The sequence below is a fragment of the Centruroides vittatus genome, unplaced genomic scaffold (assembly GCF_030686945.1).
Source record: "Centruroides vittatus isolate TY-2023 unplaced genomic scaffold, ASM3068694v2 contig_754, whole genome shotgun sequence".
Lineage (NCBI taxonomy): Eukaryota > Metazoa > Arthropoda > Arachnida > Scorpiones > Buthidae > Centruroides > Centruroides vittatus.
The window spans coordinates 777992-794865 of record NW_027122490.1 but is presented as its reverse complement, the minus strand read 5'-3'; the positions used below and the strand labels follow the sequence as shown (position 1 = coordinate 794865).

The 16874-nt window shown below is 23.9% G+C and overlaps 1 protein-coding gene across 1 annotated transcript in view; it reads left to right on the top strand.

Moving 5' to 3' along the window:
• LOC136981425 (pre-mRNA-splicing factor ISY1 homolog) overlaps positions 1–16874 on the top strand; it is a 70474-nt gene that overhangs the window by 38204 nt on the left and 15396 nt on the right. Inside the window, exons 2-3 of the mRNA XM_067277744.1 lie at positions 12677–12699; positions 15905–16071. Of these exons, the coding sequence (XP_067133845.1) occupies positions 12677–12699; positions 15905–16071 (190 nt within the window). The remainder of the gene's footprint in view (positions 1–12676; positions 12700–15904; positions 16072–16874) is intronic.

Here is a 16874-nt window from a genome sequence, read left to right as displayed (position 1 = left end):
TCAAAAATTTTCTAAATTTATATATCAATCAATAGATGTACAACAATAACGATTGTTTTAATAGGTAACAAATATCTTCCAATTTGTTTCTTGCCTTCTGAATCTGATTATGATTATTTAAATTTAATTTAATTCTAATCAAGTGTAGTATTATCAAACATTTTGATTAATAGTATAGAATTATAAATAAAATTTTAGATTGGGATTATAGATTTAAATCTAATAAATGTAATAAAATGATTAATGCACAAAAGAATGAAAAAATTTACTTCAGTTAACAGATTACTTTGTTTCTAATTGAAATCTGTTGTTAGATTCTGTTCTTAGAAATCTGTTACCTGTAAAATTCAGATTGATGTTTATTATTTCACAATTTTTTCCATTCTATTTATTTCATGAATATGTATGAATAACTACAAGAATATTAAGACTTATTAATTAAAAATATTTTACATTATAATTTAATATGTTTTATTAATAAAAATATTTATTTTTAATTATTTAGATTTCAAAAATGAAATAAAGCATCCAAATCACTAAATCATATTTAAATAAAATTACATTATTATTATACTAGTAACATTTACATTAACTTTATATACTAGTAACAAATTATAATGAAACAATTTTACAACTAATTGCACAAGTAATTTATTAACAATTTTTTTTTTTACATGTTTTGTTATAATTCAAACAAAATTACTATTTTGTTAATTCAATATAATATACATTTTTAAAGAAAAATATATTAAAAGTTTGAACAATAAATATAAAATCTGAAATATTTTAAAATTAATATTTCTTGTCATTTATAACAAGAAAAATGTGTATTAATACAAACAATTTTATAAAGTTATTTTATATTCTGTTATTCATTCAAAAGATTGTATAAACTCATAATAGTTTTATTTTTTGACAGTAAATGATATCAAACCTTAAAATTCTTTATTCTAATGTGTTGTGATATATAAATAAATTTTTAACAATTAAATTTATTTAAGACTGCTATAAATTTTAGTCTTCAAAGTTTATTTCAACATTACATTTTATTTCTTGTAATAGTTGAAAATATGAAAGTTTTCCTAATTACTTAATTTTTTTTTTTTACAAATTTTACTTATTTTCAGTTTTTTTGTCTATTTCTAATATAGCTGTTTAGATTAATTACAATATTTAATAATTTAATCTTAAGATAAAATAATTTTATTTGCAAATTAGTTTAAATTATATTTTTAAACAGGAAAAAAAAAAAAATTAGGAAAAATGATAAGCAAATGTCTTATGTTATAATATGAAATTTGCTTATCATTTTTTATTTTTAAATTTTAATTCTTGCGGAATTATAGTTTTAGAAATGATGATAAAACAGTAAAAAAATTTTTTAAACTCTGTATTACATATCAATACTAATATTATTGTTAATGTATATACATTTGCTTTATTATTTTAACAAGCAAAATATAAAATCAAATTTTAAACAAGATTATTTATTATTGTCTTTCTATATTTTTTAATTCATTTGAAAAAAAAATATTATTTTCATATATTCTAGATATTATTTATGTTGTAATATTCAGTTTATCTTATAAGTTTGCAATTATTTTATTATCACAAAATTTACTGAAGAGATGTTAATTTAATATTTTTTATATAAAACAAAAGATATGAAAATTTATTATTATATTACTTTAATATCTTTTCTGAAATAAAAGCACTCTGTTATCTAACTTTAAATGCAATAATTAAAATACATTGTGTTTGAACTAAATGATAGAAAAATGATTTATTTGTTTGACTGATGATTTATCATCTATTTTTCTTTAAAATATATTCTTACAAATACTATTATCTTTTTTACTTATAATTAAAAGCTTTTAAATGTTTCCTAATAGTTTTTAGTTTAAAAAATATATTAAAAATCACAATTAAAGAAATATACTTTTAGTTTTATTAAAATATATTTGATGTAATTGGGTCAATTCTGAAATATTTGCATTAAAGTTAGATAATTACAAATAGAGTAAATTTAATGTTTAATAAGGCTGAGAATAAAAAATAAGTAAATTATATTTAAATAACATATAGTTTATAAAATATTCAAAATTTCAGATAATTTTAATTGTACATTTATACCTTACATATATAGATATGTATTTCGTGTTATAATGAAATTGTCATCGAACATTTTCATAATTATGTAGATATTTGATTTTTTTTTAAATGTACCAAAAAAGTTTATAAGCTGTAATTATATATACATAATTAAATATGTTTCGAATATTGCAACTACTTAAATTAGTTTTAATTTTATAAACTGAATAGATTTTAAAAAATAGTAATAATTATATATTTTACTTTTGGTGAAATATAAAATGTAAATTACTTTTATATTTCTATATAATTGTTTATATAAATTATAATTTTTTATTATAAATAAATATCTCTCTGCATTTAAAATAAAAATTAATTTTGAAAATTTATAAACATTGTAATTCAGCTTATTTCGTCAATTTTTGCTTAACTATTTATTCATTTGTGTTCATGATCTGAAATACTAATCAAATTTTGTCATTTTTTGTACATTTATATATGTAAAATTGTTTTATTATAATTTTTATTTTAAAACCAATATTAACATTTATCATATTTTACAACTTGTAAAGCATTTAAAATTGTCATTTCCATATATTGTTATTATTGCTATTGAAACAGTCCTATCATTGACATGGGCAGCTCAGTGATATTTTTTGTTGGCAAAATATTAAAAATGATTGTATAAGTTATAGTAGTTTTAATAGAAATAATGTAGTTTAGTGTTATATATGTATTAATAAAAGATGAATTTCTTGTTCAACTGAACTGTTATCTAATTCTAAGATATGTAATGTATAAATGATGTTGTGTCAAATTTGTATACAATTTTTGAAAATTAAATTGGATTAGCTATTTGTTAAAATGCTTGTTTAATTTTATATAACTTAACAGTCTGTGCAATATGAAGCTTTAAAATTTTTAATACATTCTCTGTATAAAATTATATATTCTAATAATCAAAATTATTAGAAAACTTTTTCTTAAAAAATACATATATTTTAAGAAATTTTAAGTTTATTAAAAAGATTTGTTTTTCTATAGTCAGTACAATTTTTTTATCCTGCATCCATTGGTAAGATATACGTATTAAATTCCAGATATATCATTATAGTATTAAAAGTTACAAATATTTGATTTATTCAACTTAATTTTTACTTTATCATTAATCATTTTATATAGTTAAATGTTTTATTCAGTATTTATGTTTACTACAAAACTAATATTGTAAGGCTAAATTATTTTTTAATTAAAACTTTCATAAATAACACAAGATTTGATTGAAAAAAATAATAATAATTTTTAGCAGAGTTACAGAAGTCAGCTATTGTGTTTCTCAATACGTATGATGGTATGTGATTCTTTTCATCAGAAGTTTGAACAACTTGTTTAAATTAAGATATAAAAAAAAGAAGCTGTTTTTAAGTAAATTCTAATTTCCATTATTTAAAGCAAAAACATGAAAGTAAAATAATAAAAGACTACATAATTTCCATAAACTTCATTCATTTGTATTAAACATATTAAAATCTGAGAAACTGCTTTTTTGTTATATACATTACAGGTATAATTTAGAAAATCATCAGCCATCTTTTATTTTTTGCCGTAACTAGTCTTGCTGAATATCTTTATATTAATTCTAGTGGTCTATTCTCTATTTTGCACCATACATTTTTTTATTTATATTTATTTTATTTTTAGTTTTTATACTTCTAATGAAGTTATTTCTACTTTCTTCATGTGATTTTATTACTTTTATAACTATATTCTGTTAATTGATTGCTTTAATGGAATTAAAGCTAAACATAAAAAAACGAAAAAAATAATGAAAAATGCGTGTAAGTACTTTCAGGTTAATCAGACTAATGTAATTTAAAAATTGAAACAGAATCATGACAACCAAATCAAACAAAAATAACTATTCCACAGATAAAATATATAACATTATTTTCTTTGGAGTAATTATCTTTATAATTCAGTAGCCATTATAATAGTAAATAATAACATATGTAACAATCAATTGAATCATGTATCTGAAGATGGGCAACTAGCATGAAAATATTTATGTGCATTTTTTATTAGTTTTGATTTTCTTAATGCATTTTTCATTTTAAAGTTTTCACTGGAATTATTTTCATATATTATGATGATATTCTTATAATTATATTCTAATACTCTTAATGATTTACTGCATAATCTAGTGATGATATTTTTTCTCTTGCTTTGTGTTTGTATTCACTATCATTGTTTTTTATATTTCAATAATTCTTTGCTTTCTTCTATCGTGTAAAAATTGCTTTGGATAATCACTAGCTGCAGTTTTTTGCTGCATTGCATATTAGTTGAGAATATCAAAATATCCTTGGAAAAAATAATCTGAATATATTTCAAAAATGTTTTCTTTCTTTATCTCTCCCCTTAATTCTGTACGTTTATATATAAATGATTTTTTTAAAGAGAAAAAGTCGTTAGCTATACTTTTTTAATCTGAATGAAATAAAAGTTTTTTAAACATATAGCAAGAGCTACAAATTACAAAATATAAATATTTTGGAATAATAATCTTTTATATTTTTATTTTTGAAATAACAATATGATGCTGTTAATGTTAATAATACATAACTGAAATACAGTTATCAGTTATATCCATTCATATAAATTTCAACATTCAAAACAAAAACACTTGTTTGTAATTATTAATTAATTCCAGGTTTTATTTTTTTATACTCCACAGAATAATTTGGTAAATTCATTTAAGAAATTTTTATTATATAATTTTCTGTTCTAGATAGAGACATTTTCTTCTGCAAAATAGTGTGTTTTGAAAGCTTGAGAATATATCTTCAGAAAAAAGTGAGAGAAAGAATACAAACTCTAAAGAATAGAATAACTGATATAATTATGAATGAAAGAAAAACAATTGACTAATAATAATTAGAAAATATCTTATAAGAATTATAAATGTGCTCTTAACCAAAGCAAGAAACAAAAGGAAATTAGTTTAAAAAATTTTTTTAATTGTTAGAAAAAATAAATAAATAGTTAAGGTTCTTGTAAATGTATAATTCCAAATAATAATAGTATATTTGTCTTTTAATGTGGTGTATTCAAATAGTTTTTCATAAAACTTCATTCAATCACTAACAGTTTTTGATTTAATTTAGTTATAATTATTATTGTTTTTTATATAAAAATTGTAAACTGAATTAAGCATTTTTATGTACACATATATATACAGGAAACAATTTAAAATTATGTATTTCTAAGAATTTTAATTTTAGGACTAAAAATGCATGAAACATGAAATTTAACAAAGTTAAGATAAAACATACAAATTAAATTTAAAAAGATTGAAATATATTAATCAAAATTTTTTAAAAATTAATTTATTATAATCATCAATAGAATTTATTTCAACTTGTATGTCACTCCCATTAATAAAATAAAATATCAATGATACACTAGCATATCATTGCTTGTTTTTTTCAAATTATTGATGGAATTGACTGTCAAAAGAGTTGAAATGGGTTCTGTTAAGGAGACTGAAAATTTAATAAGATAAAGTTTTTTTAAGATTTAGTTTATTTCATCATCAGAGTAACGTAGCTTCAATATTTAGAACATAATTTTGAATATTGAATATATTTGAATGTTTAACATATTTGAACCATTAACCTTAATATTTGATAATATTTTGCTATTTATTTGTTCATTCATAAACATTGCCACAAACTTAGTCTCAAAATATGCAAAGGGAGTGGAAATGTTATTACACTACATTACATTTTCATTGTTCTGCACTTTGTATATTTTTTTAAACTCATTTTATGATTATTTTTTTAAATTTCTCTTCTAAATAAATAAATTTAATTCATCCATAATTCTAAATAATCCACAAATTTTTATTTGTATTTCAATTTTTACTATAATTTTAATACTCTTAACTTTTAAAATTTAATAGTGTTTGTTATTAAAAGTATTATTACTTTTAAATTTTATCAACCCTGAATTTTATTTTCATTAGTTGCTCAAGATTTTATCATCATCAATCTCAACATGTTACATTTCTTTTATTTCTTATTTAAATCTAAAAGTTTCATAATTTTTTTTTTAAAATGATTAATATGAAAAAGAATTTTCTGCTTTCTATTAATAAACCAATATTTTTTGGAAGTTAAATTCTGAATAATCTCATTAATGTTATAGCATCAGTTATCATATTTATGATTTATGTAAAAGTTTTTTTCTTTTCTATTTAAAACTCAGAATTTGTTTTAAAAAAACAAGTTATTTAAAAAAAATATAATTTATTTGAAAATACTAAGTGCATAGAGTTGATAAATGTGGTTTATTATATGTACTGTACATACATACAAATTCTAATATTTCAAATTTATTGTATTCACCATAAAATGTGTTATAATGAATCTTCACTGTCTTGTCTGATATAATTAACCAAATTTAATTTGCAATATTTTATAAAATTCTAATTTCACAATATAGAAATTATTAAAAAAGCTATTAATTTGTCATTTCTATCAAATAAATTCTTAATATTGTTTAGTTAATTATGATAAGTGTACTTCATTACTGAATGTTAAATAAACTTATTATGATGATATAATTAATGTTTTAGTTTACAGATTGTTAATATTATAACTTTAATTTCAAAAATTTTTTAATATTATTCTCTCTTAAATCAAACTTTAATTTATAGTCTAAATTATTGTTCTAAAATAATTTATAAGCTACATATATGATGCATGATATATTTTTTAAAATATTTTCTATGTATTATTATTGATATAAAAGATAGTGTATTTTTTTTTAAATGCAATTTTATTTATACAAATAATAACCCTAGAAACTAATAATAATAACTTAACATGTTGACTATTTTTTTAAGACAAATTTTGATGAGAATAAAAATGTGATATAAATTATTATCCATTTTAAAAAATTTAGCATGAATTTTATTAATAAAAAATTTGAGTTGCAATATGAAAATTTTAACATATCCACTTTTAAAAATCTTTTAAATTTATATATGCTTAAAATTTAATGTTAAATGTTTATTATGTAATAATAAGATAAAAGATTATTTAATAAATCATAGAAAATATTTCGACATAACTTTATACCAGTGTTTTTCAATCTGTGGGGCACAAGGCTATAGCAAGGGGCATGCAGCTTTTACCAAATTATCATTTTTTAATATAAACAGAAAAAAAAAGTTAAATTGATGTCGAAAAAATAAATCAACAAAACAGTTATGCCTAATTCACAACTCTCATCCGAACAGTTCAGGTACAAATGCTAAAAATCCATCCACAATCTTGCTGAAACATCTCTACAAGAGTTGAGCCCTTGCAAACGATATACTTTATTTAATAAGTTATATTGTTTTGTAAGCCATTAAATAAATTATAAGGACAGTATTTATGAAATTAGATTGTTACAAAAATTGATGGGGGTGCAACAGTGTTTTTTGAAAAAGAGGGGGTGGAGGTACAGAAAGTTTTGAAACCATTGCTTTACACAATTAGAAAAAATGTGAATTTATTTCATTTCGTAATTTTTTAACCTTTGAATGTGTAGAATTTAGTTTGAAGATCATTAGTTATTTATAGTTTATTAACATATTTCCAAGAATTATATAGCATGCTATTATTGAGTTTTTTAAAATAACATCAATTTACCAAACTTAGTAAAAAGTAATTATTAAGTGACACATTGAATTACACTAGCATTACTATCTGGTTATTTATGTTAATACGTTCATGTTAAATCAAATATGTTAAATGTATTTCAAATATTGTATCAAAATTTCCAGTAAGAATTAGACTAATACATGCTATTAAAAGTTTAGAGACTCAATCTTTTAATAGCAGAATTTTAATTTAGAGTAAATCTTCCAATTAATATGGAGATAATTAATTTACTATGACTGTATATTAAGAATTATATGTAGAAGGACTATAGTTTAAAATGCAGATATTATAACTTAATGCACTCTCACATTTGCACAAATTGTGAGATTTGACTTTTGCTCAAAACTAGGATTTTTCAGATTAAATTAAATTTATTTTAGATTTAATAATTATCATTTAATTAATGCTGTTAATAGATAGCATACTTCTCTATAGAAAAGATTCTTGAATCATTAGTTCAACCAAAAGGTATCTTTAATCTGTTGCATTATATACAGTAAATCCTGTGTTTTGGACACCCTTGGCTCCATAAAAGTGTGTCCAATTTAGATGGATGTCCAAGATAGATTGAATAGCTTTTGTCCTGAAAAGCATGAAAATTAATCTAGACTTGCAGACATAGTGTGACTATTCTAAGATATGTCAAGCAAAATATCTATATGTTGAGTGAATAACATTATCAACTTATTGATTTTTCTCCAGGTACTATACAGTATTAACATTTTAAACATGAACACAAAGATTATCACAATCTTACTTCTCTTAAATCATTATACTGTGCTTTTCAGGACATATTCACACAATTGATTTAATGGGATATAGCACTGCAACACTTGGATGATCTGCCAGGGTGGATGGCTCCTGGGAAGACCTATGAGAAAATGGTCCTTATTTACATGTTAGACATGTGAAGAAAATCAGGGAAACTTCATTTGCCAGCTGTTGATGAGGAGCACCCCTATGACCAGTTGGTTCAGTGTTTAAAGATTTTATCCATATGGTCATAATGGGTAGTAGTCAAATGAAGGTCTGATGGATAGATAAGCCATCAGCCTACTACTCTGTAGGATCTGAAATTGAATCCAGACATGTCAACAAAGCCAAGAATTTTTTGGAGAGTGGTCTGTACTTAATATGTCAGGTCCTGTCCATCACCGTCTAGCTGCTGCATTGTGTGCTTGGCTGAACGAATTGTAGGCTTGAAAAGTTGCTCTCTTAGTACTCATAGGACAGAAACAAAAATTTTTAAAATTTTTTATGTATAGTTTACACTCAATGGCTGATAGAGGTTCAAAAATATGTTAAAACACAGATCATATTCTCAACAATGAATGTCAACTAATGGTGAACAAAAGCTGCTATCAATAATTTTTTCCAAAGCTAAAAAATGAACCAAATTTATAGCCAATTGCCAGTATAATTTTTTGGGTGCCAAAATGGACACTGAAGTAGCTAATTTGAATATAGCAGCCAAATTTGGCAATCCTTGTCTTTAGCAAGAAATGATGCCTGAGGCTATTAGTAGTCAGGAATGTGGAATATCTCCTTAAATGTCAGAGAAAGGGCAAAAACATTCTACAAACAACCTGTTCACTTTCCAGCACAATTATATAATGTTTGATCATAACGATCTGTAAAGCAGTTTGAAAACTTTTGTCCAAATATTAAATAATTTTGCTGGAAAGTAAAAAGGTTGTTTGATATTTTTGGATTATTTTCCAGTTTGACTATTTTTCATAAGTTTGCTTATCAGTTAAAAGTGTAAGATGATTCAACAGTTAGAAAAGACTCAAAAATTAGTCTCACAATGTCCAACCTAAAAACAGAAAGATTTCTGAAAATATCTAACTTAAGAACAGAAAGATGTCCAAAATTCAAGGTAGAGAGGTGTCTAAGTTAGAATACATATACATGTGAAAGCATAGGGATTTGAAAGATACTGCAAAACTGGATGAGATTACAATAAAAGCACCAACTATCACCTGTAATCTAGTTAAAATGAACAACTGTTTTTAACAACCATCTTCAGGTTATGGTATGTTACATAGAATAAAAGAGAACTCATTAAATATGTACTGGCAGTTGCATGTATAATAGCAGCTAGCCAACATTAATATAGTTTAAGAGAAGTCTAAGAGTTTATTCCTTGCTGAGGATTGATAATGAGACATATAAAGGATCTTCACTGCCTATTTTTGATAACAGGATAAATCAGCACTATGAGTACATTGGAGCTACCTGCAATATTCGAATATTAGACAAAAAGAACATCAATAAACAGTTTGAAAAAGTTTGTGCACAATGACCCTTGCAGCCTTTGTTTATGACAATGATGTCTGAGTGACCTTTGATAATGCATTTCTCTTACATAGTACATCTATTCTTGCACAGCTCAAGTATCTCGAGAATCTTAAAGTTTACAAAGTGACTAGGAAAGGTTTTGCTGTTAATTTTAAGGACACTACAACAGGGATCACCAAACTATGGCCTGCCGCCCCACTGTGCCACAAATGAGCTAAAATATAATTATTTATGTGGAAATATCATAGATTGTAGATGAACTTACTATGTAGAAAAAATTAAAATAAGTATAAGTAAAAATGCCAAAAGTGGTCCAATCTGATTTTTGCATCTGACAGTAATATAATTTTTAGAAAAATCAGTAAAATGAAAAATTTGGCAACTTTTTGCAACTTTTGGCTATCAGAGCACTTTGCATAAGTACCTGCAATGAAAGTTTCTAAAAAAAGCAATTACAAGCTTGCTGCAGTGATCGTGTTTGTGTATTGGTAAATAAATATGTTGGTTTTCTTTATTTTTTATGTATTCAGTATACTATATTGAACAAAATGGTTATATGGCCTGCACTTGTCAATCTCTCAGTTATCTGGCCCACTGTGAAAAAGTTTGGTGACCCCTGCTCTACAGTATTGCAGGCATGGAAGACTATTTATAAACATTTATAATTATATTTATATTCTTAATTATTTTTACTTTGATTTTTCTTTTTATATTTGTGTTTTTATTTGTACTTATACCTTATTCATCTACTTCATTTGATTCCTGATATATTGTTTTGTATTTTATTTTGATTTCATTTTATTTTTCTTTAACATTCTTTTACACGTGCAAATACCAGTTCATGTTTAATGAGTTCTCTTTTGTTTTTCGAATTTTATTCTATGTAACATTCCATAACCTGGTTGTTAAAAACAGTTGAAAATGATAGTTCATATAGTAAATTTGTTCATTTTAATTGGATTACTGGTTATAGTTGTTGCTTTTATTATAGGGATTTGTCCAGTTTTATATGAAAGTGTTCAAGATGTGGAGTGTTCATGGTGTTATAATTTGGACATTATATAAGTTTTACTATACTAATAATTTCAGATTATATAATATCAGTATTGAAGTACAAAATTTCTAGCTGTTTTTTTTCTGTTTTTAATAGTTTGATAATTTAATTTGCCATCTTATTAGTGGTTTCTATTGTATTTTGAATACTTTGAATCTCTTCATAAATTAATAACAATCGAAAGAAAATGAAAATAGAATAAAATTGAAAATTTATTTCAATAAACCTTCCTTTTTTTAAAGAAAGAAAATATTAAATAATTAATTATTATTTTAAAAACATGAAAATATATTAATATTTTTCTATGTTATCCATATGTTTGCTACTTTTTAATCTAAATATTCAACTTTAAGACAAACATTTTAAAATGTTAGAAAGTTATCTTTTAAGACATAAATATTTCATTCTTATTTAGTTTTGTATCTAATTCATAATTGAAGATATTATTTTATAAAAACTTTTGAAATAATGGAAATTTTGAAAGAATGTTGTTAATCAAACTTCAATGATACTAATATAACATTTATAAACCAGATTTAAAAAGTTATTTACAAGGTAGATTAAATTTATGCTATCCAGACAGAGGTCCAGGCTTTACTCTGCTTTTTCTTACCTTTAATATACCTTGTAATCTACCATAACTTACTTTTTCTTAACTTAATTATACTATACTTTTAAGAGTTTGCTGTATTTATTTTCAAATTGAGGATGAAACAAAATGTTATGAAAGTATTTTTCATTACAATAAAAGAACTTCAGAGAAATTGTCTGTTCAAGTTTATTACCAATTTTCAAAATTCTTTAATTTAAATATATATGTATTGAAAGTATTGAAACTTTTTAAAAACTATTAAAAATTTTTACTCTATTAACTTCTAGCAGTCTAGTAATTAAAATTATATATGTATATTTGATATCATATTGGCAGAGATATCTAAATCTAATTACTTTACTTTAATTAGATGTAAACAAAATGTATAGCATGTAAAATAAAAATACAAAGAAAATGCTGTTTAATATATGAAAGAATTTTTTTATAAGTTTTTGATCATTTCTTTTTAAAATCTTAAATTGTCTTAAAACTCTTTAAACAGTATTTTCGTTTTGTACGTTATCTTAAATTAAATCACATATAAAACTTATTAAGATATATACTTTAGATATAAAACTAATTAATATGTAATTATTTAATAAATTTGTATATACTGTACTAAAATTTATTGTAGTTGAATAACTATATTTTTATTACAGTTTTATTTTAATTAGGAAATATGTAATCTGAAATAAGAATTAGCACATAGAATATAAATTTATTTTAAACCTAATTTATTTTCAATATTAATCTCATAAACCATCTCAATTTACACAATATTTTTTAGATAAATAAAATCATAGTTTAGTCTTCTTAAAAGATCAATATTATACAGATATTAAATGATTTACAAGTGAATTTTGTTTTGTATTTACATTAAATTAAATTTAATATTTATTTATTTTATTTATAAATTTCTTTTTATAGGCCAGAAATGCAGAAAAGGCAATGTATGTATGAAATTCTTATTTAACTTTATTAATTTACATTTTGGATATTTTTCTTCCTTTTAATGATTGATTATTAATGTTATTATCAAAATCATAACATTTACATTATGCTTGCTTGCAATTCACTTAAAAAATTTGTTAATCCTGATAATGAAGTAATTTCTTAAAAAATTAAAAAAAAAACATTGATATACTATACATCATTGATATACAGTAGAGAGTCGAAAATCGGAATCAATTGGGGACTGGGGTTGTTCAGATTAGTGATTTGTTCCGATTACCGATTATGTACGAAAAAATATATTAACCTGTCCAATGTTCAAATTTTTCTCCATTGCGTGTTGCTTCATGTTGAATTTTCGTTGATTTTAAGCCTAACAAAAATTTTTATAATAATAATCGAGGCTATCGTATCGTTAAAAACTTTCTTCATTTTGTACAAACAAAATAAATATATTGAAGAATATAAAAACATGAAAATTATACTTTAGAAGTAAATCTAGTATCAAAAACGTTCGATTCAGTACGACACAGTCCGACTGAAAATCGTTCCGATTACCGGCAATTCCGATTACTGGGGTTCCGATTAACGACTCTCTACTGTACATCAATTATATTATTGATATTCTGTATACAATTTTGATTTTTAAATAATAATTATTTTTACAAAAAAATTGAAATAAATGAAAATTTGTAAATATTTTTAAAAATTATTTCAAAAAATTTGAACATTAAATATTTTAAAACTGCAATTTTTTTCACAATTATATCTATATCTATAAATGAGAATGTTTGTTTGCTATACACTACTAGACTGTTCGACCAATTGCTACAAAACTCAGCAATTACGTTCAAATTCTTCTAACTTAGATCATGTTGTACATTTCACTTCAAATTATTGATTGGATTTCTATATATTGATTAATTTCTGTCTATATTTGATTGCTGGCTTTACATGTAGTGTTATCTATGGAAAAAAATTTAACAAAATAATTAACTAAATATAATTTAAAAAAATATATATTATATTCACTGAATTACTGCAACAAGTAGCGCACAGCACTTGCCTGCATAGAGTGTAGTAGTGTTTTCCCCTCTACATCATGCTTTTCCTGTTTGCAATAGAGTTGTGATGGTTATGTATCTAACTCCATTTGCGGAAAAATTTTTGAATTGAAATAACACGACTTATGGAACAAATCAGAAGTTTATATATAATTATTCTGGTCCTCTTTTTCTTACGATTTCCATATTTGGTCTTGACTTTCATCTTTCTAATTCTGTTCTCAAGATTAAGGAAGGACAGAGATAGATGTATGGATGACAATGGAAATTTATAGGTCTACAATTTTTTTGAAATTGCATCCCAATAAGCACCCTCTGGTAACTGAGTGGATAAAACCATCAAACATCGGTAGTTGGTCGTGGGTTCATGCATGGTCAATAGACTGGCCTCATGGAGTTTTCTGGGTTTTCTTTACATTCATAACACTTAAATTGGGGCCAACTTTATATCATTCTGGAATGCATCCTCCTTGGCAGATCACTCATGTCACATTGCTGTAACCAAATAAACCAAACTAATTCTAATGAGCGATTATTTATTGTGACATTGTCACAATGCCAGGCTACAACTTTTTGTCACAATGTTCACAATTCATTTTGTGGTGGTCTTACCCCTGTACATCAAACTTTTCCTGTTAGCAATAGAGTTGTATCAGTCGTCTATCTAACTCTGTTCATGGAGAAAATTTTGAATTGAAATAACATTACTTCTGTTCCAAACAGGAAGTTCGTATATAGTTAATCTGGGCCTCCTGCCCTAAACTTTCCACATCTGGTCTCAACTTTCATCTATCTTACTTCTTTCTTGAGTTTAAGGAAGAACAGTCAGACAAACATGCAGGGTAAGGAAGTCAGAATTTATGAGTCTACAATTTTTTCAAATTGTAGCACAATAATTTTTTTATAAATGCAATATTTACGAGAACATATTTCCCATGTTGTTTATACACTGTTACCAAAATTTAAACACTGTTATCACATAAAAGGAATTATTCAAGCATTTTTACAAGAGTTTTTTATTTAAACAAGTTTTATATGAAGTCTTTAAGACATTAAGGTTAGCAACTTCAATCACATGTAGGGCCATCACAACCTGTCTAACACAGATCACTTTTCAAATGTTAATACTAGACCAGTATTAATTAGCAGTCGTTGACCATCCTCTCTTTTAGGAGCAGGTCAATGACTACTACTGATTGAATTACTTCAACCCCCCTTCTTCAGTCTCTTCTTTCTATCGGACTGGTGGTTTAGTGGCATTCAAACAAGAAAATTGCATAATATAAGGTTAATAGCAAGCAAAAAATATGTTTTAAATGGTTTTTGAGAGTGTGGAGTTGGTCCGTTGATGGCAAAATTTGATTCGTTGGCAGATTATCATTTGATATATGTTTGCTGTATTATAGTATTTGATATATATAACTACAAAGGTTACCTTATGTAAGGGTTTATCACACCAAGTGACCAATATAACACATTTTAAAAATTCTTTATTCCTCTACTGTACACAATTTAAAGAATTTTTAAAAAGTGTTAGATTGGTGTGATAAAGTCTTACGTAATATAATCTTTGTATAAATATTAATCAAAAACTAAAATATAATAGAAGGGTTAGAATTATGAAATAATCTAATAATATTTGTTGTTGTTACTTTTTGCCCGAGCAACGCTGAGTTCATCTGCTAGTTTCTATATATTTTTCTACCATGATATCATATAACATACAACTTTATGGTCTGAGACCTTTAAATTCCATTTCTTTTGTTTATAATTTTAGTTTTTTGATATATTATTAATTATTACATCATATATTATATTTATTTATTTTTTATCAGACAAGTTAACATAGCTTCTTTTCATTTTATTTGATTTTCTGTTATACTTCTGCTGCTAATAACACATTATCTTTTTTCTGATAAAATTGAAAAAGCTGACATTCTTAAAGTAAGGTTGATTAAGTTTTTGAATGTTTTCTTCTTTTTTACTTCAAGAGAAATTAGGAGAAAATCATTATTTGTCTTCTTAGCATTAATATTATTTTTTTAAATAAAAAATGCATCCAGTTTTTTGTAAGCATTACTAATGCTTATAATAACATAACACTGACAAAACAAAAATTAACATTTACTATTGTGAATAGGACTACACTTGCCAGATGGCGAGCTGTACAATTAGCAGAGCAAGGTCGAGGTCAACAAGAACGGAGACCATATCTGGCATCTGAATGTGGTGATTTATCTAAAGCTGAAAAGTGGAGAATGCAAATTATAAGAGAAATTGCAAAGAAAGTAGCTCAGATACAAAATGGTAAGTTAGAAAACTGTCAATTTGTATTGCACAAATATAAACACTATTGAAATAATTAAATTATTGAAATAATTAAATTATTTCAATAGTGTTTATAATAAATTTCTTGTACATTTTTAAAATCTATATAAAATATTAATATGGATATTTATTAATATATTCAATTTAAATTAAAATACTATATATGGGCAAATTTATTCATTTACAGATTACTTATGTTGAAATATTAATGAAAAACATTTCTTAGTATATTTTTAAAAATTTAATCTTTTAAGTCAAATAATATAGTTTATTCATGAACTATGAAGAATACTTGATAATTCCAGGATATTTTTTTTTTGTTGTCAATGATGTTTTTTGCTTTATTGATAATCATGTCTCTCTGTAATTTCTGTTTATGAGTGGACTTATTCAATGACTGTATCAGCTTTTTGAAGCCTATAATATAGTCTTTTATGATGGTGTATAGGAAATGAAGAACTTTTGCATGCATTTGTTAATTGTCAGTGAATTTTTGGCCTATAAATGATACTTTCAGAGATATGAACAATTGAAAACTTATGGTACCAGGCTAGGACTGTGTAGAGAATGTTACAGTGTTTCCCAGTCTAATTACTTGAGAGAAAATCCTGTTTTCTGCACTATAAATAGATCCATAATTATCTTGCTAGAGAATCATTCTGCAGTAACTTTGGCCTCTTGCAATGAACAGCTGATTTCAGTTGTTTTTTTAAGTAACGATGAGTAATAAGCAGCATTAACCATTCTCCTCCATTGTAAAAAGCCTGTATGTTCAACTCCAA